The 20453-nt window shown below is 39.0% G+C and overlaps 1 protein-coding gene across 1 annotated transcript in view; it reads right to left on the bottom strand.

Moving 5' to 3' along the window:
* Positions 1–4470: 4470 nt before the first annotated feature.
* The window catches only part of LOC107757579 (general vesicular transport factor p115-like), an 18921-nt gene continuing 2938 nt past the window's right edge, over positions 4471–20453 (bottom strand). Inside the window, exons 8-24 of the mRNA XM_016575095.1 lie at positions 19677–19732; positions 19470–19590; positions 19217–19395; positions 17588–17728; positions 16172–16260; positions 15930–16084; positions 14758–14963; positions 12853–12873; positions 9841–9951; positions 9276–9394; positions 8359–8540; positions 7729–7850; positions 7495–7633; positions 7221–7398; positions 5738–5821; positions 5431–5659; positions 4471–5350 (exon numbers count right to left, since the gene is read on the bottom strand). Of these exons, the coding sequence (XP_016430581.1) occupies positions 5267–5350; positions 5431–5659; positions 5738–5821; positions 7221–7398; positions 7495–7633; positions 7729–7850; positions 8359–8540; positions 9276–9394; positions 9841–9951; positions 12853–12873; positions 14758–14963; positions 15930–16084; positions 16172–16260; positions 17588–17728; positions 19217–19395; positions 19470–19590; positions 19677–19732 (2216 nt within the window). The 3' untranslated portion in view covers positions 4471–5266. The remainder of the gene's footprint in view (positions 5351–5430; positions 5660–5737; positions 5822–7220; positions 7399–7494; positions 7634–7728; positions 7851–8358; positions 8541–9275; positions 9395–9840; positions 9952–12852; positions 12874–14757; positions 14964–15929; positions 16085–16171; positions 16261–17587; positions 17729–19216; positions 19396–19469; positions 19591–19676; positions 19733–20453) is intronic.

The raw sequence follows: 20453 nt of genomic DNA, 5'->3' as shown, positions 1-20453 counted from the left end.
TTTTTTTTAGCCTATTTAAAATTTTTATTTCTTATGCTCTAAGCAACGTAATGACAAAAAATGGGGGAAAAAATACTAAATAAATTTTTTCTGGGTCCCAGGAGGTTAATGCAGATATGCCATCAGATTATAATGAAGGGTTCTGTGTTTGCCGATAAATCAACTTCCCAAGACCTTTAATAAATGTTTCAATATCTTTCCATAGATGTTCAGTATAGAAACATGACCAAAATAAATGATAGACAGTTTCTGTGTGAGCATCTTGTATCAATATTGTTTTTATATTTAATCATAAAATATTTAACAGGGTAAATTTTTTTTATTATTTTAAAAGACACTTCTTTTACGTTATTGGTGAGAAAATATTTTTGTTATTTAAATATCATCTCACTGAGATGTTTTATTGAGAGGTATAAAAATGCATGTAAATATCAGCTGTCACTGTAAAAGTAAGATCTCATTGATCTACATTACAAGCTATCGGAAGTTCATCTCGCTTTTTGGTCATAAAAAAAAGCATCTGCACCAAATTGCATATTTTTGTGCCTCTAAATAAAACTGGGTTTTTTTTCCCCCCTCTTTTCTGAGTATGAGCTCTAAATTATTTTATATCATACTATATATGAGCCATAAAAGCGCAAAAAAAAAAGTGTGCAATGTTTGAACAGCTTTGCTGGAAATGAAACCCTAACTGGACTTGTACAGTTTTGTGATCGATCCGTTCGCTTTGGCAGAAAAAACTCGACCATTTGAAGAGTCTCGACCTTTTCAACTGCGAAGTCACAAACTTGAACGACTACCGGGAAAGCGTCTTCAGGCTCCTCCCACAGCTCGCGTATCTGGACGGCTACGATTTGGACGACCGCGAGGCGTCGGACTCCGACGGAGAAGCTGACGGAGTCGATGATGACGATGATGAAGGTCGGTGTGGCCAGCTTTCCGTTTCGGCCGTTGAGTTATTGTGGGGGGTTGCCGATGTTCATTCGTATCACTTTCAATGCAGATGGAGAAGAAGAGGATGAGGATGGAGAGGAGGATGAGTTTGATGAAGATGATGATGAAGATGAGGTTGAAGGCGAGGAGGACGATGAGGAGGGCAGTGGAGAGGATGAGGTACGTGCGTTGCTCGTGGAATAACACTAATAACAGAAAACTGATTTAATGACAAAACCTCGTCGATTTCAGGAGGAAGAAATTGGTCAGGATGGAGAAGTAGAAGATGATGATGACGATGATGACGACGATGATGAAGGTGAGTTGTATTCAGGGATTAAAGTTCCGTCAGTTCATAAAGACAGTCACGTGCTTCATTCCTGAATGAATCAGCTGTTCGAATGAATCAATTGAATGAATGATTCAGTGATAAAATCAGTGACTTGCCGCCACCTGCTGGCGGATTTAGTTTCATTTTTAGCTATAATTTCAGTTATTTCAATCATATTTCTGTATTCAAAATTGTATATTTAAAACATTAATCTCCACATGAATTTATGAATTGCACTCATGCCACCTCTGAGACTCATTAAACGTGTTCTTCTGTGCCACCTCTGTAGTACAAATTAATTTATTAATACTGATTTCATATGATTGGTAACTTATTTGTCTTATTCTACATATTGTTTTAAAAAGATCTAAATTTTAGAGTCTGACAGATGAAAATGATGCCATTACAAAAGTAAAAAGAAAATGAATTCATAAATTCATGTGGAGATTAATGTTTTAAATAAAATTTTGAATACAGAAATATGATTAAAATAACAGAAATTATAGCTAAAAATGAAACTAAATCGGCGGCAAGTCACTGATTCTATGACTGAATCATTCATTCAATTGATTCGTTCGAACGGCTGAATCATTCAGGAATGAAGCACGTGACTGTCTTTATGAACTGATGGAACTTTAATCCCTGCGATTATGGAGTATTAATGTTTTTTTTACGTTTGTCTGTTGCTCGGCAACCACTTTGTTGCAACCACAACTGTTTCTGAGGAGCTACATTGTTTGGTGGAAGAATACTGTTTTTATTAATATCATTACACTTTATTTGCTCACTGTATTAAACATTACACTGTATTAATGTTTTTTTCTCGCTCAGAAGAAGAGCAGGGAGGAAAGGGTGAGAAGAGAAAACGAGACGCAGATGATGAAGATGATGAGGACGATGACGAGGACGATTAAGAGCCAGTGAACAACTCTGTTACCAACCCTTCCCTCTCCTTCCTTTCCAACACCTCGCCTCCCATCAGCCAGACCTCCCCTGACCCAAGCGGGGCGAGACTGTACTGATGAGTGGAGCTGTGAGCTGAACGAAAGCCTTCTGGATCAGCCCTCCACGAGTCCACAGTCAGTCCCCTGCCTGTTTGTGTTTCAGAGCCTGTGGGGACTTTGGGGACTGGTATTTAGTTTGGGGTCTCTGCTTTTAATATTCTGTTGAAAGTGTTTTTTTTTTGGTTGACATTTCCTCCCCCTTTAGTTTTTGTTCCAAACTTCCCGAAGATTGCTATGGCTTCTGTGCGACAGGCGGGCTATGATTTTCAGCGTGGCAGCCTGTGGCACGAATCAAGGTCGTAGCTACATTTTTACTTTATGTAAGACAAAAACTTTGTAAATAAAATAACATTTTGTGCTTTGCTCTCTCTCCTATTTCTCTGTCCATGAGTCTCTCGAGACAGTCACTGCCTTCTACAGTAACGCTGTAAAAGATCCTTTTCATTAGATGCACATTTTAGGACTGCTCGTTTTCATCTAATAATTATTTTAAAAACGGTGGTAAGTATGGAAGCCCGTTTCCGCCACTAGATAAAAAATAAAAAAAAGTTTATTGTAACTTATCTCACAATTTGACTTTTTTTTCCACAGAATTGCGTGATAAACTCACAACGCTGATTTTTTTTTCTCACAACTGCGAGTTATAAAGTCCAATTTTGAGGGAAAAAAGACTGATGTGTTCTCAGAATTGCGTGTAATAGAATTGCGAGATATAAACTCGCAATTCTGAGAAATAAAGTCAGAATTGCGATATAAACGGACTATAACTAGAGCGAGAGAGAGCGTGTCCAGCATTTGTCTGGACAATTATTTCCCCTAATTAAGGATATTTCCGACAAACTTTAACACCAATTTAGTTTAAAGAATTAAAAAAAATATATAACTTTTTTTTTTTTTACCAATTAGTCGAAATAACTAGCACGCACTAAGCCCCGCCCATTTACCTACAGTTTGTTTTCCTCTGGTCTCCGGTTTCTCAAGGTCTGTGTGTGTGTGTGTGTGTGTGTGTGTGTGTGTGCGCGCTGCAGATGATGAGAGATTATAACATACACTTTAATTTTTTACATCTGCATAAAAAAAAATAATGACTTAAACATAATATTCTAATTTGACAATTAGCTAAAATAGAACAAATAATTATCTAGCTCCAGATTCTCAAAACGGACACAATCTAGACACAAAAAAATTGTATAAAACATTGACCGCTAAGAAAAATGTGTTCTAAGCATTAAATTGCGATCGGTTAGAAACGCATACTTTTTAAATTCAGCTCTACATAAATAAATCCAACGAATAATTCACATTTCTCCCGATCTTCAGTTACAAAAATTGAACTTGCGAAATCAATATTGAACTCGCAAGAAATTAATATAAAGCATATCGACAGTTTCTGTAAGAAATATTATGCACATACTAAGCTATGACTTGGTTCAAATTAATGGCGCATATCTGGCGTTTTTCCGTGAGTGCTCCAGCCCCGGATCGGCGCCTATGAATTTAAAGGCACAATATGTAATTTTTGCCACTAGAGGGCGCGTATTCAACTGGAAATCGAGGGGTTATGACGTCATTAGCAGGCGACACTATGACACTATAGACACGCTCCGTGCTTCTAGTTAAAATTGCTTATTTCTCTGGATTTAAACATTCTTCGAAACATTTGGGATAATGCAAGTACACAAGTCAGCAAAATATATAACACTGTTCTAGTGGTTTTTGGATATTTTAATAAAAAAAATCTTACATATTGTGCCTTTAAGTTGTATAATATAACCCATAACCTGTGTTTGAGAACACTTATCCCACTATGATTCATTTGAGGGCCAAATATGAGCACAAAATATGTTCATCAATAAATGCAGAAATGTGTGGGCTTTTTTTTTTTATGTAACATCTGCAACTAAGGCCTGAATTAAGAGTTTTAATATTTTAATAACTTATTAATTCTTGTAATACTACATTTTCTATTTACAATTCTTGTAATAGTACATTTACTACGTAGTTTAATGGCCCATGAATTTGAGTCTATTTCTCAAGCTAGAGACTGAAAATAGATTTTTAATTTGATACATAATTTGTACAATATTTTCATAACATAAAACTATCTGATTCTAAACGTTTTAATTGTAGTGTACAAACAGCAAATATTTAATTATATTATAGCAGGGTTTTTTCCCCAGACAGTGTTTTCTGAAAGGCTGCTTAAAGAAAAATACGTTGTGAATTTTAATAAGCCTTCCTTTACAATTCCTATCTAATTAATGCATAACTCATTTTCAAACATGACCATGAATGCAGTTCATAGCAAAATTCTATTTGTGGATATTATTACCTCAAATACAGCTGTACATGCAACAACGAGTTTAAAACCAAAACGCCACAGACGTGCATTTACACAGTTTATTCTAAGGAGGCTCGTTTATCCATAAATTAACCAAAAGCTAAATCAAATTTTGCACAATAGCTCTCCAGTTTGAGAGGAACCTGCAAGTGTCTGATCCCATCCTTCAGAGGGACTTCAGCAGTGTTTTACTGAAGAACAAACAACACACGATGCAATGCAAAGCAGCTGGAGTGTGTCTGGTCCTTTGTGAATATGAGCGTATGGCTGAACAATTCTGAAAACTGTTGCATGCTGGAAGAAAAAGAGACAACAGCGATCTGATGCAAAAGAGGACGTTTGAGTGAGATGTTAAACCGAGCAGAGCAGACGAAGAGCTTCTTTATTTCCCCTCAAGCATCTTCGATGGTGTGCCACCAGGACGCAAGCAGCGGGACAGTGGATCAAACACAAAGCTTCTTTGAAATGCAATGGGTTCAACGGTTTTCCCACTGCAAAAGAAATTCTAAAAATTAAAAAGCAGGTACGAAGAAAATAAACAAATATGTGATTCTTCTAAAAATCAGAAGATCAGCTCTATGGCCTTCGGTCTCTTTCTCGAAGTGTGTAAGTGACAGGTTAGTATTAGCAGTCTTCCACTACGAAGTCAATTCTTTTTTATTCATCACACTCTTCTTCCTCTTCATCATCATCATCGTCGTCAAACTGGTCCCTTGCATCCAGATCATCCTCATCTTCAATCTAAGGGAAAAAGTCAAATCGAGAGCAAGAATAAGACGAAGGAGCTTCGAAACACACCACAGAAAGCCAGAGGAACGTACCGTCTCTCCCAAGTCCTGGAGTCTGTGTTTGAGGCTCAGAATCTTCTGGTCCTGGTCGGCGAGCAGCATGAGGAGATCGTCCTGCTCTTTCTTGGACTCCTGCAGCTCCTGCTGTAGCTTGCTCTTCTCCGTCTGCATGACAGCAGCTGAGCTCGTGGCTGAAGAAAGCTCCTTCTCCATCAGCTCCTTGCTCTCCAGAAGAGCTTGAACTTGCTCCTGACAGACAGAGAGTTAGGAGTGCTATAAACGGGAATGTGAAAGCACATAAGATCAGGAACCTCATGATGGAAACAGAAAGAGCAGGTCACCTTGAGTCTGCTGTCTAACTCTGAGTGGACAGCATCGTCTCCTGCAGCCGCAGCCTGACACAAACACAAACACAAACACAAGACTGAACTAAGCAGCACGATCACCATCGCTCAAAGCCTCAGGGTCAGTGAGATTGTTTATTCAGCAAGGGTGCATCAAAAGAGACTGAAATGAGTGACTGTGAAATCTGATTCCCCATTTTGAATCAAATTTCAATTCAATATCAAGTTACTTAGTCACTTCATAACATTTCAGGACGCTCTCATCTCCGGGTTTGGCACAGATGCCTCTGAAGTGGCATTTAGATGCATTTGCATACACTGCGATTACAATTCTGTAACTAATACTTCATTTCACTTTTACAACATTAATGTCAGAGTATTGAAAACTAAAATAATACTTATACACTGCAAAAAAAATGCTTTTCTTACAGATTTTTTTGTCTTGGTTCCAGCCAAAATATCTAAAAATTCTTAAATCAAGAAGGAAGTTAAAATTATTGTCTTGTTTTCAGAAAAAACAAGTCAAAAGTAAGTGAGTTTTTGCTTGAAACTGACACAAACACAAACACAAACACAAGACTGAACTAAGCAGCACGATCACCATCGCTCAAAGCCTCAGGGTCAGTGAGATTGTTTATTCAGCAAGGGTGCATCAAAAGAGACTGAAATGAGTGACTGTGAAATCTGATTCCCCATTTTGAATCAAATTTCAATTCAATATCAAGTTACTTAGTCACTTCATAACATTTCAGGACGCTCTCATCTCCGGGTTTGGCACAGATGCCTCTGAAGTGGCATTTAGATGCATTTGCATACACTGCGATTACAATTCTGTAACTAATACTTCATTTCACTTTTACAACATTAATGTCAGAGTATTGAAAACTAAAATAATACTTATACACTGCAAAAAAAATGCTTTTCTTACAGATTTTTTTGTCTTGTTTCCAGCCAAAATATCTAAAAATTCTTAAATCAAGAAGGAAGTTAAAATTATTGTCTTGTTTTCAGGAAAAACAATTTCTTGAAACAAGCAAAATAATCTTGTTTTCTGTTTGAAATAACATTATTTTGTTTACCCCACTGGCAGATAATTTTTTTTTAAAGAATTTTTAGATATTTTGGCTGGAAACAAGACAAAAATCTAAGTAAGAAAAGCATTTTTTTGGTCTTTGTCGTAATGAGTAAATGAATCATTGAATCGTTCACTCAAATGATACCGAAACACTGCTGTGTTGTTCAGAGATGCACAGCGTTTCCTCAAACCTCTCTCTTTTCTGCATTCGACTACAGTCACACCACGCACTCTCACTGGTGCTTTCTTTATTAAATAATATTTAGAAAATAATTTTTTTACAATTTGGGAGTCGATTTGATCGTTAGAAGATACAATCACATTTCCCCCTCCGCCCCGAGTGCACCTGCCCAGGATGACTGGATTTGAGGATTTTGAGACTGAAATGTTCAGCAGACACTCACTGTGGTACACTCTCACTTGCACACACACACACACACACACACACCAGGCTGGTCATCAGAGAGTCTCTTTCAGTCAGCTGTGTCTGCAGCAGCTGGTTTTGTCTCTGCAGCTCCTCCAGCTTCTTTCGGAGTCGGCTCTGCTCCTCCGTCTGCAGGCTGTTCACATGACCGTCTTTACCTGCGGGACGTGAAGGAAGAGTGCAGCAGCTGTAGCGGATACTTCTCCTAAAACACTGCAGACAGTACTGCTAGACATCTGAGAACGGTTCAGTACCCAGCTTGAGTTTGAGGATGTTGTACTGGTCTTTGTGCTGCTGCATCTGAGAGAACTGCTGCGTTACGGTGCTCTGCAGCGTCTCGCTCTGGGAAGTCAGCGATGCTACTTGCTCCTTCAGCTCATTTATTTGACAATCCTGAATAAACAGGAGAAATGGAAAATTCATGTGTTATTCCTACTAAAAGGAGGAAGGAGAGACCAGCGCTTGTGATGTATTTGAGGTATTTTTACCTGTTCTCTAATCAGCTCTTTGTACTGCGTTACAATGCTGTCATGCTGTTCTAGTGTTTTCTTCACCTCTTCTTCCTTTTTCTCTTCCTCGCTCGACTTAAGCACAGCTTTTGTTATCATCCCTATGAACAAATAAAGAACCACAGAACATGAAGAAAGCCTAAACGCTCATATCAGGAGGAATTGATTTGTCTTTAAGGCACAGCAACAGAATAATCCGCTGAACTCAGAGAGGATGGAATATACACGACCAGCCAAAAGTTATTGAACAGTAAGATTTTTTATGTTTTTGAAGAAGTCTCTTCTGCTCACCAAGCCTGCATTTATTTGATCAGAAATACAGCAAAAGCAGTAATATTGTGACATATTTTTACTATTTAAAATAACTGCTTTCTATGTGAATATCTGTTAAACTGTAATTTATTTCTGTGATGCGCAGCTGTATTTTCAGCATCATTACGTTCTTTACAAACATTAAAAATCCTACTGATCAAGAACTTGTGACTGGTAGTGTATTAATGAAAAAGTTTTTTTGAAGTTCTATTTCAGTGGGTCTGCATCCCATTTAGACTCTTGTGATGGGATCACAGACGGATAGTTTCTGGATTGGTTCTGGACTCCCACACGGACCTTCCAGCTCTTTGATGAGTTTGGTGAACTCGTGATCGAACAGCATGTGTTCTGGAGCGGAGAAGGCCGGCTGAGGTTTCTGAGCAGCACGGGAGTACAGCTCGTGTTTGCTTATAAAGCCCAGCTTCTCCACAAAGTTTTCCTTTCCTATGCGCTTCTCGATCAGCTGCTTCAGCTTTTCTCTGAGGAGAGGAACAGAACAATATTACGTGAAACGAAGGAGGCACAAGGGCGAAGTTATAAGAAGGGCTGTCAATTATCAAATTCATTTCATAACACTACCATTCAAAAGTTTGGGGTCGGTATGATTTTTTAAAAATGTTTTTGAAATAAGTTTCTTCTGCTCAACGAGGCTGCATTTATTTGATCACAAATACAGTAAAACCGTGAAATAGCATAACTATTTTAAAACTGCATTTATTTCTGTGATGGCAAAAAAAAATTTCCGCATTATTCAGATCCTTCAGAAATCATTCCATTATGCTGACTTGCTGCTAAAGTAATGCTTTATTATCCTGAATGTTGAAAACAGTTGATATTTTTGTGGAAATTAATTTTTCAGGATTCCGAATATTCAAAAGAACAGCATTTAGAGATTTTTTTTTTTTTTTTTTGGTAGCATGTAAAAATACGTTCCGTCAGTTTTTCTTTATCAATTTAATGCATCCTTGATGAATAAAAGTATTATTTTTTGAGTGCATATTTAACACCAATTTTGCCCAACACAATGTAAAAATCATATCAGCTTTCTAAAAAATGTTCCGTGTTCATTTAATGTTAATGTATTAACACAACATTTATTTACATGCACTTCAATTACCAATAAAAAGATGAATCATGACAATTTTTTATAAAATTTCAAACGGACAGCCCTAGTTATAACACAACAAAATACGAAAGAAAAAGTGCAAACATACTTTGTGTAATTCTCCAAGCTGTTGTCATTATAGTAGATGCAAATACCCAGCAGCAGAGCGCACAGACCCTGAACCAGGCGCTCATCCTCACCCAGGTTTTCTGAGATTTGACCCGTCAGCTGAAAACATCACTTAAGGAAACATAATGCACTCGAAGAAGTCACTGTACTTAATTCAGATGCTGTGATCAGAGCTGGTCTCCTTAAAGCCCACAGTCACACTGTCAATTATTAACCACCATTCAGACTTTATCATCACTGTACAAGAGATTAGGCATGCACTGTTTGTAAACATCAGCTAAATAAACCAGGTGTGTGTGTGCGAGCGAGCGTGAGTGAGTGAGTGAGAGTGTGTGTGTGTGTGTGTTGAGTGAGTGAGTGAGTGAGTGAGTGAGTGAGTGAGTGAGTGAGTGAGTGAGTGAGTGAGTGAGTGAGTGAGTGAGTGAGTGAGTGAGTGAGTGAGTGAGTGAGTGAGTGAGTGAGTGAGTGAGTGAGTGAGTGAGTGAGTGAGTGAGTGAGTGAGTGAGTGTGTGTGTGTGTGTGTGTGTGTGTAGATAGAAGGATACAAAGGGAACGTTGTCTTGATTGTGCAGGAAGTGCATGACAGCGATTGGACAGTTACTGATCCAGGTGCAGAGCAACATGAGGAGACCGACCTTCGTCTGCACACGACTGCCCTGCGCACACACACACACACACACAATTACACTGTCTCAATCACATGCTCGTGCTGCCACACACGTCTATACTGAGATACAGCTTTAACATCTAAGAAACGAGCAAATAAGCTGATGAAGAAACTACTGCCAGAAAGTCACATGACACTGCAAAACATCTGTCATTTTAGACAGTATTCCCAAGCTCTTCCAAATCATATTTGCTCATTTCTTTAGAAATACAATAAACGGCAAGCCTGCAGAGGGTTTGGTTTTTGAGTTAGAGCTGTGCCGAGCCCGGCGAACCCTTGTCTTTGACCTGTTTTGCTTGCAATTAGACAGTCGATCTCATAAAATACTATTTCATAAGAGAATTGTTCATTCATGAGAAGTATAAACTTTGTTGTTAAGAGTGTTCAACATCTATGAGATGCTTCAGACTACACAAAAACAGGCAGAGAGAGCAGAGTGTGTGCTGTTTGTTAGAATTCATTTCCATTTTGAATTTCAAGTGACCTAAAAACCCAATCCATCTTCTACCGCTGCATATCTGTGATCAGTAAACTCACTAACAGACGTAAAGGCTAAGTTAAGTTAATTAGCTTTTGATGATAAAATGGCATCAGGATCATCTTTAAAAAAAAAAAAAAAAAAATACAAACAAACAAAATTTGATTTGGTCTATGACTTCCCATTAATAAAACAAAGATGTAGAATATTTATAAGTAACAAGGGTAGAATGGAGCGAGGAACATTTTACTACACAGTAGCGTTCAGTGTTTTTCAGCGCTTCTCTGCTTCTTAAAGAAAGCTTAAAACACTCTATTTTCAGTCGAAGAACTACATAAACTACCGTGCAAAAGTTTGGTTTTGAAAAAAAATAAACAAGGTCACTTCAGCTCAAGGCTGCATTTATTTGATAACTAATACACTAAAAACACACAGTAATATTGTGAAATATTATTACAATTTAACAGAACCATTTTCCATTTTAGTATCTTAAACTGTAATTTAAAATTGACTCCAGCCTTGCTGCTCAAGAAACATTTATCAATGTTACAAAGCTTGGTAACACTTTATTTTAAGGTGTCTTTGTTACACGTTACATGTACTTACTATTATAATAACAATGAATTATGCATAATTATATGCAATTAACCCTAAACCAAATCCTAACCATATAGGAAGTACATGTAGTTAATTAATATTACTCAGTACTTAAATGTATAATGACACTGTAACAAGGACACCTTGAAATAAAGTGTAACCCAAAGTTTTTCTGCTCAACAAAATAGTGATACTTTTCTCCTAAGAACAGTATTTCCTTGACATAGAAATATTTTGTAACATTATAAATGTCTTTAATGCCTCTGTTGATCAATTTAACGTGTCCTTGATGTTGTGTCTCTGTGTGTGTGTGCGTGCGAGTGTGTGCGTGTGTGTGTGTGCGCGAGTGTGTGTGTGCGAGTGTGTGTGTGCGTGCGTGTGTGTGCGAGTGTGTGTGTGCGTGCGTGTGTGTGCGAGTGTGTGTGTGCGTGCGTGTGTGTGCGAGTGTGTGTGTGCGTGCGTGTGTGTGCGAGTGTGTGTGTGCGTGCGTGTGTGTGCGAGTGTGTGTGTGCGTGCGTGTGTGTGCGAGTGTGTGTGTGCGTGCGTGTGTGTGCGAGTGTGTGTGTGCGTGCGTGTGTGTGCGAGTGTGTGTGTGCGTGCGTGTGTGTGCGAGTGTGTGTGTGCGTGCGTGTGTGTGCGAGTGTGTGTGTGCGTGCGTGTGTGTGCGAGTGTGTGTGTGCGTGCGTGTGTGTGCGAGTGTGTGTGTGCGTGCGTGTGTGTGCGAGTGTGTGTGTGCGTGCGTGTGTGTGCGAGTGTGTGTGTGCGTGCGTGTGTGTGCGAGTGTGTGTGTGCGTGCGTGTGTGTGCGAGTGTGTGTGTGCGTGCGTGTGTGTGCGAGTGTGTGTGTGCGTGCGTGTGTGTGCGAGTGTGTGTGTGCGTGCGTGTGTGTGCGAGTGTGTGTGTGCGTGCGTGTGTGTGCGAGTGTGTGTGTGCGTGCGTGTGTGTGCGAGTGTGTGTGTGCGTGCGTGTGTGTGCGAGTGTGTGTGTGCGTGCGTGTGTGTGCGAGTGTGTGTGTGCGTGCGTGTGTGTGCGAGTGTGTGTGTGCGTGCGTGTGTGTGCGAGTGTGTGTGTGCGTGCGTGTGTGTGCGAGTGTGTGTGTGCGTGTGTGTGCGTGCGTGTGTGTGTGTGTGTGTGTGTGTGTGCGAGCGAGTGTGTGCGTGCGAGTGTGTGTGTGTGTGTGTGCGTGTGTGTGTATGTGAGAAAGTATTTCTTTCAAAATAATACAATTCTTACTGACCCCAAACATAGTGAATATCGGCACTAATTTGCTGTTTGTTGTGAACATTTTTGATCGAACACTATGCAGAAGGTTTCATCGTTCAAAACATCCTTCAACTTTTCCAAAGAAGCAGCGTCTGCAAGGGTTTTAGAGGTTGACAAAAAGTCATGCTGCGGGGGATTTTAAGTGATTTTCTCAGGGTTGAACTGCAGTAACAGATGCCGGGAGAGAGTTAAGCACTGAAAAACTGACACAAGATCATCAACGCGTTTAGAAAAACTATTTGCAAAGAGCAAAACAGGAAAGCACTGTGCAGCAGAAAAAGCAATGGGAAATGTTAGTTCTGAGTGAGGATTTACGGTCATGAACTCATTGGACTGCAGCCACCGGAGAAGAGGGTGAATGACAGATTTCACACATCGAGTCCGAAACATCTGTATCTTCCAGAACAAGCCTGAAAGACCAGAGCATGCGGTCCAAGCCAGCGCTGCAGGGTCAGTAAGAGCACAGCACACAGGAGGAACACACAACACCTGCTGAACCAAAACAAGGCCAAGCCACACCATCACATGAAACCGTCCACGCTCAAATACTCACCCGCCGCTCGAGCTTATCGCCCTGCAAAAACCACAGCACATTTCACTCTGACATTCAGAGACAACCACAAGCTCCCACTGATCTTACACGAGCTCCAGCGAGCCCACGCCTGCTGAGAAACACAGCTGAGAGCAGCATGAGCGTGACGGTCCGGGTGCTTTATGCTGGTTTGCAGAAGCTGAGCGCAAATTCCAGCGTTTAACGGTGAAAGCGTGCGAGAGACTAACGGTGCTAATTATTATTGTGCTGTTTATTTTCACGTAGCATCAATATTCAGGTCTGGTAAATTTCAGAACTTCTATCATTAATTATGAAACATTGATTTAGCACGGAGAAGTTTTGTACAAATTTTGCATGTTTTTTTTTTTTTTTTAAAGATATTTCACATTCGCGAGGAAGGGAAACATTCTAGAAGTTTCTGTAATATTCTACATCTTTCTGGAAGATTCCAGTCATAAAAGACACAAATCTGACGGACACTTCATGGTCTCTTCTGATAACTGTTTACGTCAAACGGTTGTTGTTAGCTCAGTGTTATGCATGACCGTGCCATTTTAATAATGTTACAGTAATAACAGATGAGCTTGTATGAGTTGTCAGCATATTCTTTAGTTTTCATGAGCTGTTAATGATACACAAAAAGTCGTGTGATTTTCATATTCAGCATCTCAAACTCCATAAAGATGAACGTTACAAATAAAAGCCAAACTAAACATGTTTCACTGTGTTCACTCAGTGATACAAACTACTCATCTTTTTTTGTTAAATGTTGCTGTTCTGAATTGAAAATACAGGCGGTCACTTACACGATTCGTTAATTTATAACTGAATGTGACAAGGCGACATTTTTTGTTTGCAGCATATTAGGCATCCAAACAAGACAAAGAGTGCATATTTAAACAATATTATTTGCAAACACTTATTCTTCATATTCTTGTTCTTTCAATGTTTTCTTTATTCCCTTAGATCCATTTAAACCCATTTAATTCCTTTAAATAAAAAGACCATTACCACTGGGGTCTTTTAAACAGACCCACAGAAAATGGTCCCTTAATGTTCAAGACATGCTGAGAACCAGTGTTAATTGTGACAGCAAATTTTGATTTAGTTTTAGTCATAGTCTTTTGACTAAAATGCCTTTTAGTTTTAGTCATATTTTAGTCATCTGAATTCTTTTTAGTTTTAGTCGGCTAAAATCTAATGGGTTTAGTTGCAGTGCATTTATTAACCATTTCTCTGAAATTTCCAAACTCATTATATAGGTTTGATATTAAGGTTTTATCATGATCGACACAGATTTAACTGCGGTGACACACAACATGACTTTATGTTAAAATTTAATAAAACCACTTCTCATAAAGAACATGAACATGGTCTTCTTTTTAATGAAATACCAATGGTTATATCGGCTGCGATGTGCAGCAAGTGTATGTTAGCTTATGTCCCGCCGGTTCATGTGTACGCATCTAACCTCCGAACCACGCAGCAGATTCGTTCTGAATGAATCTCTTCCCAAATCGTCCCTCCCTAACATTTTAGTCTCGTTTTTATTCGTTGACGAAAATGTCAATAGATTTGTCATAATTTTTGTCATTCAAAAAGAGTTTTAGTTAGTTATCATCTCGTTGTCGTCGGTGAAAAAAGATGTCGTTCACGAAAATTATTCGTCAACGAAAGTAACACTGCTGAGAACGAATGAGAACGCCAGCACCTCATGCAGCAGACCGGCAACCAAAAGTCTGGTCTTTTCAACAGTGAGCGTCCAAAACGAGCAGATCTGATAGAATTACGGAGGCAAACAATTACCTTTGACTAAAGCCTATCAGCCCAGAGTCTTGAAGCCCAAATGCATCCTAACACACACATGCATATACATGCATACAACATTAACATGTCGAGAGGTACCTGGGATAGGCTGTTAGTGCACTGCTGGAGGAGGGAGACGGGAGGCTTGCCCAGACTGGTGGCTAGTTGTACACGCAGCAGCTGTTCTTTCTGTGTGAGGTTATCCTGCAGCGCGTGAGCCAGAGCCACAGCGGCACACCAGTTTGACAGAGAATCCGCTGAGAACAGACCTCCACACAACAGCTGCCCCGCCGAGATAGAGCTAGCTGAGGGACAGACAGAACATGCACTCAAATGACAGATGAAAAATAAATGCAAAAATCATTTTGAATAGTGAAAACAAACATGCAACCCATCCAAAAAAAATAAGTGAAGTTAACTCATTTTATGTGGTCTGGAGTGAAGTCCGGTTCTTGAACGAATCATTCTTTTGAACCGGTTCTTTTTAGTGAATTAGTTGAATCAGTTCACCAAATCGGATTGAATCATCCGAATCAGTTTGCACAGATCTACAAGTTACTCAATCAAAACTCACTTTCAGTCGACTGACAGTCACTGCGACTGGAAATGAGCCGAAATATCAGCGTATCTGATCCTGTGATGAATGAACTGATTCAGCACTCCAGCTGAACGGAGCAAACAGTTCGACTCGGACCGAAGACCGATGAGCAGCTGATATGAGCATAAGTGAACCCAACACTTGAATGAAGGGGTTTTATAGTTTCTCATTGTTTACATAAAAATGTGAGCGGATCACGACTAGTTCATTCAGTTTATATGCTTTAGACATCTTAAACATCCACATTATTGAGTGCTTTAATAATATAATTGCTTATATGTGACGTCATTGCATGATTACGGTTGAACTGAACCAGTTCATTGAATCAAACTGTCTGAATGAAGATTTCCCCGTTTGCCTGAGGCTCTGGATCACAGGTGACAATGTTGTAAATGATGTTCAGTTTCTTGCACAGACTGATCGTTTCGCTTCATAAGACCTCAGTATATCATCAGGAGCCACAGCTATTAATTTTGCATTCCTTGATGTTTTTTTTTTATTCTCAAAGACATGCAGCCGCTGACTTACATTTTATGAATCACCAAGGAGCAGTTTCAGCTAAAAATCTTCTCTACTGTTCTACTGAAGAAAAAAAAATCACCTACCCCTGTAGATGAGTAAATTAACAGCATATTTACATTTTTGGGGCAGAGCTAGTCAGGGCAACCCTTACCATCTATAGTGGAGGGCAGCAGTGTGGCTACGATCTCGCCCTGTCCTTTATGGTTCTTGTACAGGAAGCACTGGAAGCAGTACAGTACAGCACAGCGCAGAACGAACGGCTGTCTCTCGTTCACCATCGACATGAGAAGAACTACAATCGCAGGCCTGGAGGAAACAGCCAATGTGTTCATATTACCAACTCTTCCTTTTTTGGTTACCGTTCCAATAACCAGTGCTAAAGACAAAGCAGACCTTGGTGGATTGGATGGTGCGTTAACAGATGCAAAGTAGTCCTGATTCACTTCAGAGCCACGAATGACTTCTGACACTGTATTGATGGTCTTTGTACAAGAAGGACAAAGAGGAAACAGTTAAAACACTTCATCACTGGTGCGGTATTTAATACTGAAATGATCACAGAGAGTGAGTCTGCGCAGTGGGAAGAGTGTATTTATGATGTTTATTATTTATAATGTAATAGAATGTTAGTTTGGCTCATGGTGGGTTTATGACCTGTACTGCAGCTGGCCACCAGATGGCAACGGTTTGGCTTCACCTTTTTGCAGCACACTTGATACAGTTGTATCAACTGAAACAACTCAAAAGTTTACATACAGCTTGCAGAATCTGCAAAATGTGAATTATTTTACCAAAATACGAGGGATCATACAAAATGCATGTTATTTATTATTTAGTCCTGACCTGAATAAGATATTTCACATTAAAGACGTTCACATATAGTCCACAAGAGAAAGTAATAGTTGCATTTATAAAAATTACCCCGTTCAAAAGTTTCTTAATACTGTGTTGTTACCTCAGCTGTGATCCACAGCTGTGTTTTTTAGTTTAGTGATAGTTGTTCACGAGTCTCTTGTTTGTCCTGAACAGTTTTCTGCTCCCAGAAAACTTTTTGAATTTGAAGATCAGGGTAAATTTAACTTATTTTGTGTTCTGGGAAACATGTAAGTATCTTCTGTAGCCTCTGAAGGGCTGTACTAAATGAAAAAAATATGATATTTAGGCTAAATAAGAAAAATGTGCACATCTTAATTCTGTTCAAAAGTTTTCACCCCCGGCTCTTAATGCATGGTGTTTCCTTCTGCAGCATCAGCGAGCGTCTGAACCTTCTGTAATAGTTGTGTTTGAGTCGTTCAGTGTGAAAAGACGGATCTCAAAATCATACAGTCATTGTTGGAAAGGGTTCAAATTCACAAAAGATGCAGGAAAACCAAAGAATTTGTTGGAGCTGAAGGATTTTTCTGAAGAACAGCAGGCAGTTTAACTGTTCAGGACAAACAAGAGACTCGTGAACAACTATCACTAAACTAAAACTCATCAGTATTAAAAATCAAGCGCATGTAAACTTTTGAATGGGTCATTTTTATAAATTCAACTATTATTGTCTCTCGTGGACTATATGTGAACGTCTTTCATGTGAAATATCTTATTCAGGTCAGGACTAAATAAAAAATAACATGCATTTTGCATGATCCCTCGTATTTTGGTAAAATAATGAACATTTTGCAGATTCTGCAAGCTGTATGTGAACTTTTGACCTCAACTGTATCAATGGACGCGAAGTATATTCTGAAGCACTAACTCAGCTGAAGGTGAAGCATGTGGGTCACCAGACAGAGAGTGTGAACACGGTTCTGACAGCAATCTGACCTCTGTGAGGATGTCTGCAGGAACACCTGTGGCCATGAGGATGGTGCAGAGCTGCTGGAGGAGACCACACTGGAACATGGCCTTCTGACAGCTGGCTGTGGCCCCCGGAGAGTTCACCGGAGAAACCATCACTCGCACCAGCTACAGAGACAAAGCACAGCTACTCATCCGCACGCAGCTAAACAACACTCACCCACTGAGCTGCTTCTATCCGACCTGGAAATAAGCTACGTGTTTAATATGACAGAATATAAAAGCCACAATGGGTAAATAACTAGAAGAATAACAAAGTGCAGTAAAAATAATAATATTTGTATCATTAGGTTAGCTTGAGAAAGCCAACCTACTGATCTGCTACTTAAGCTTCTTCTTCTTATTATTCTTATGAGACTAAAATTTCTGAACGCTACTCCTTCTAGAGTTTTCAAGCTAGAACCACCAAACTTAGCCCAACTCTTCAGACTAATCTGACTTAGTGTGCTTTATCTTTTCTAACTGATCCGACTTATGGTTTTCATAAAACTGAAGATTAAAAATCATAAAAATCCCATAGACTTACATTGACGGAATGTTCAGATGAGCCAAGACTATTCAAACTCCAACTGTAAAAAAAAATCTAATATTTCTAATCTATCTATCCTAGCGACATGCCAATCATGCTAGAAACATACTAACAACATGCTATTAACATGCTAATCATGCTAGCAACATGCTATTAACATGCTAATCATGCTAGAAACATGCTAGTGACTTGCTAATCACGCTAGCAACATGCTAGTTATTTGCTAATCATTTAAGCAACATGCTAGTAACATGCTAATCATGCTACTGACATGCTAATAACTTGCTAATCATGCTAGCAACATGTTAGTTACTTCCTAATCATGCTAGCAACATGCTAGTAACAGGCTAATCATGCTAGAATAATCCAAGCGACATGCTAGTAACTTGCTACTCATGCTAAGTAGCATGCTAATCATGCTAGCAACATGCTAATAATGCTGGAAACATGCTAGTAACATGTTAATAACTTGCTAATCATGCAAACAAAATGCTAGTAAAATGCTAATCATGCTAGCGACAAATGCTAGTAACCTGCTAATCATGTTAACGACATGCTAGTTACTTGTTAATCATGCTAGAAAAATTCAAGTGACGCTAGTAACTTGCTAATCATGCTAGAAACATGCTAGTCGCTTGCTAATCATACTAGCAACATGCTAGTAGCATGCTAATCATGCTAGCAACATGCTAATCAGGCTAGCGACATGCTAGTCACTTGTTAGTCATGCTAACAACATGCTAGTTACTTGCTAATCATGCTAGCAACATGGTAGTAGCATGTTAATCATGTTAGCAAAATGCTAATCATGCTAGCAACATGCTAATTACTTGCTAATCATGCTAGAAACATGTTATCAACATCTATCTAATCTATCTAAATTTTCAAACTTCAGGCTTTTACAACTGCTTAAAACTTCCAGGCTAGGCTTTCTCAAGCCAACCTAAAGTTTGTCTTGACAAACTTTTTTTATCTAGTTATTATTACTGTAATAACTAGAACTATGTGTAATCTTTATAAATGCTTACAGTATGCGCAACATATCAAACAGATTCCTCATATCGGACCTGCAGCATCAGATGGAGGTTGGTGACCTTCTGTGCCGACCAGCCGGAGTTGTCATCTCCCACCTCAAACCACGGCTTCATCTTCTGGATATAGGAGCCTTCTTTTAAAAAATTCTGGTTGGAGCTATTGTTCTTCAGGAGGTTGAGCAGCAATAAGAGACAGTCCTCCACCACGATACCTGTGAGGTCAAGATGCAGTTCAGGGGTGTCCTGTTTGGTTTTTAAAAATGAAACGTGTTGGTTAACCGCATACCTCCATCGCTCGAACCCTCCTCTGTGATGATCTCAAGAAGTCTCTCAAATGCGTTTTCAAAAGCCACGATCTTCTGAATCGCGGTGTTGCCTTTGGTTAGCTGCTGCAGCAGCAGGAGACCCTTAAAGAGAAAAAAGTCAAATGGTTTGATTTCAGAAGAGCCTGCCTGTATGAACACTCGTGTTAATGTAGAGCAGGAACACTTACGTCATTACGGATAACTTCTCTGGAGTCAGCAAGAAGATCCATTAACCTGGACACTCCTATCGAGGGTAAAAACACAGCAATGTTAGAAAAAGAATGAAATAATGATAATGCTTTTGTAGATATCTCAGCTGCTCTTTAATTTCATATCCAGAAACTGAGTTATAAAGCACATTAAGTTGGCTAAATTATCACTGGGATCGTGTAGAGCTCTTTGAAGCTGCACTGAAACTGCAATTTGAACCTTCAACCCGTTGCTCCCCATTGAAGTCCATTATATGGAGAAAAATCCTGGAATGTTTTCCTCAAAAACCTTCATTACTTTGCGATTGAAGACAGAAAGACATGAACATCTCGGATGACATGGGGGCGAGTAAATTATCAGGAATTTTTTATTTAGGAAGTGAACTACTCCTTTATCAAAAACACAGTAATAATAAGAAATAAGAAATATTACTACAGTTTAAAAGAAATAACTGTTTTCCATTTTACATGACTCTTAGAAATATTTCTAATATGCTGAATTGCTGCTTAAGAAACATTTCTTAATGTGCTTTTTAATGTTTTTGTGAAAACAATGATTTTTTTTAAATCTTTGATGAATACATTTTATTTGGAGGAGAAATATTTTTTTTATATTATAAATGTGTTTACTGTCAATTTGTGTTAATTTCTTTACAAAAATACACTATTTATTTAAATATTTATTTAAAATATTTAAGTGTGTGTGTGTGTGTGTGAGAGAGTGTGAGAGTGTGTGAGAGTGTGTGTGTGTGTGTG

Source organism: Sinocyclocheilus rhinocerous, unplaced genomic scaffold (assembly GCF_001515625.1).
Source record: "Sinocyclocheilus rhinocerous isolate Xijiao unplaced genomic scaffold, SAMN03320098_v1.1 scaffold323, whole genome shotgun sequence".
Classification (NCBI taxonomy): domain Eukaryota; kingdom Metazoa; phylum Chordata; class Actinopteri; order Cypriniformes; family Cyprinidae; genus Sinocyclocheilus; species Sinocyclocheilus rhinocerous.
The sequence above is the reverse complement of the archived record's forward strand: the minus strand, read 5'-3'. Positions and strand labels throughout refer to the sequence as shown.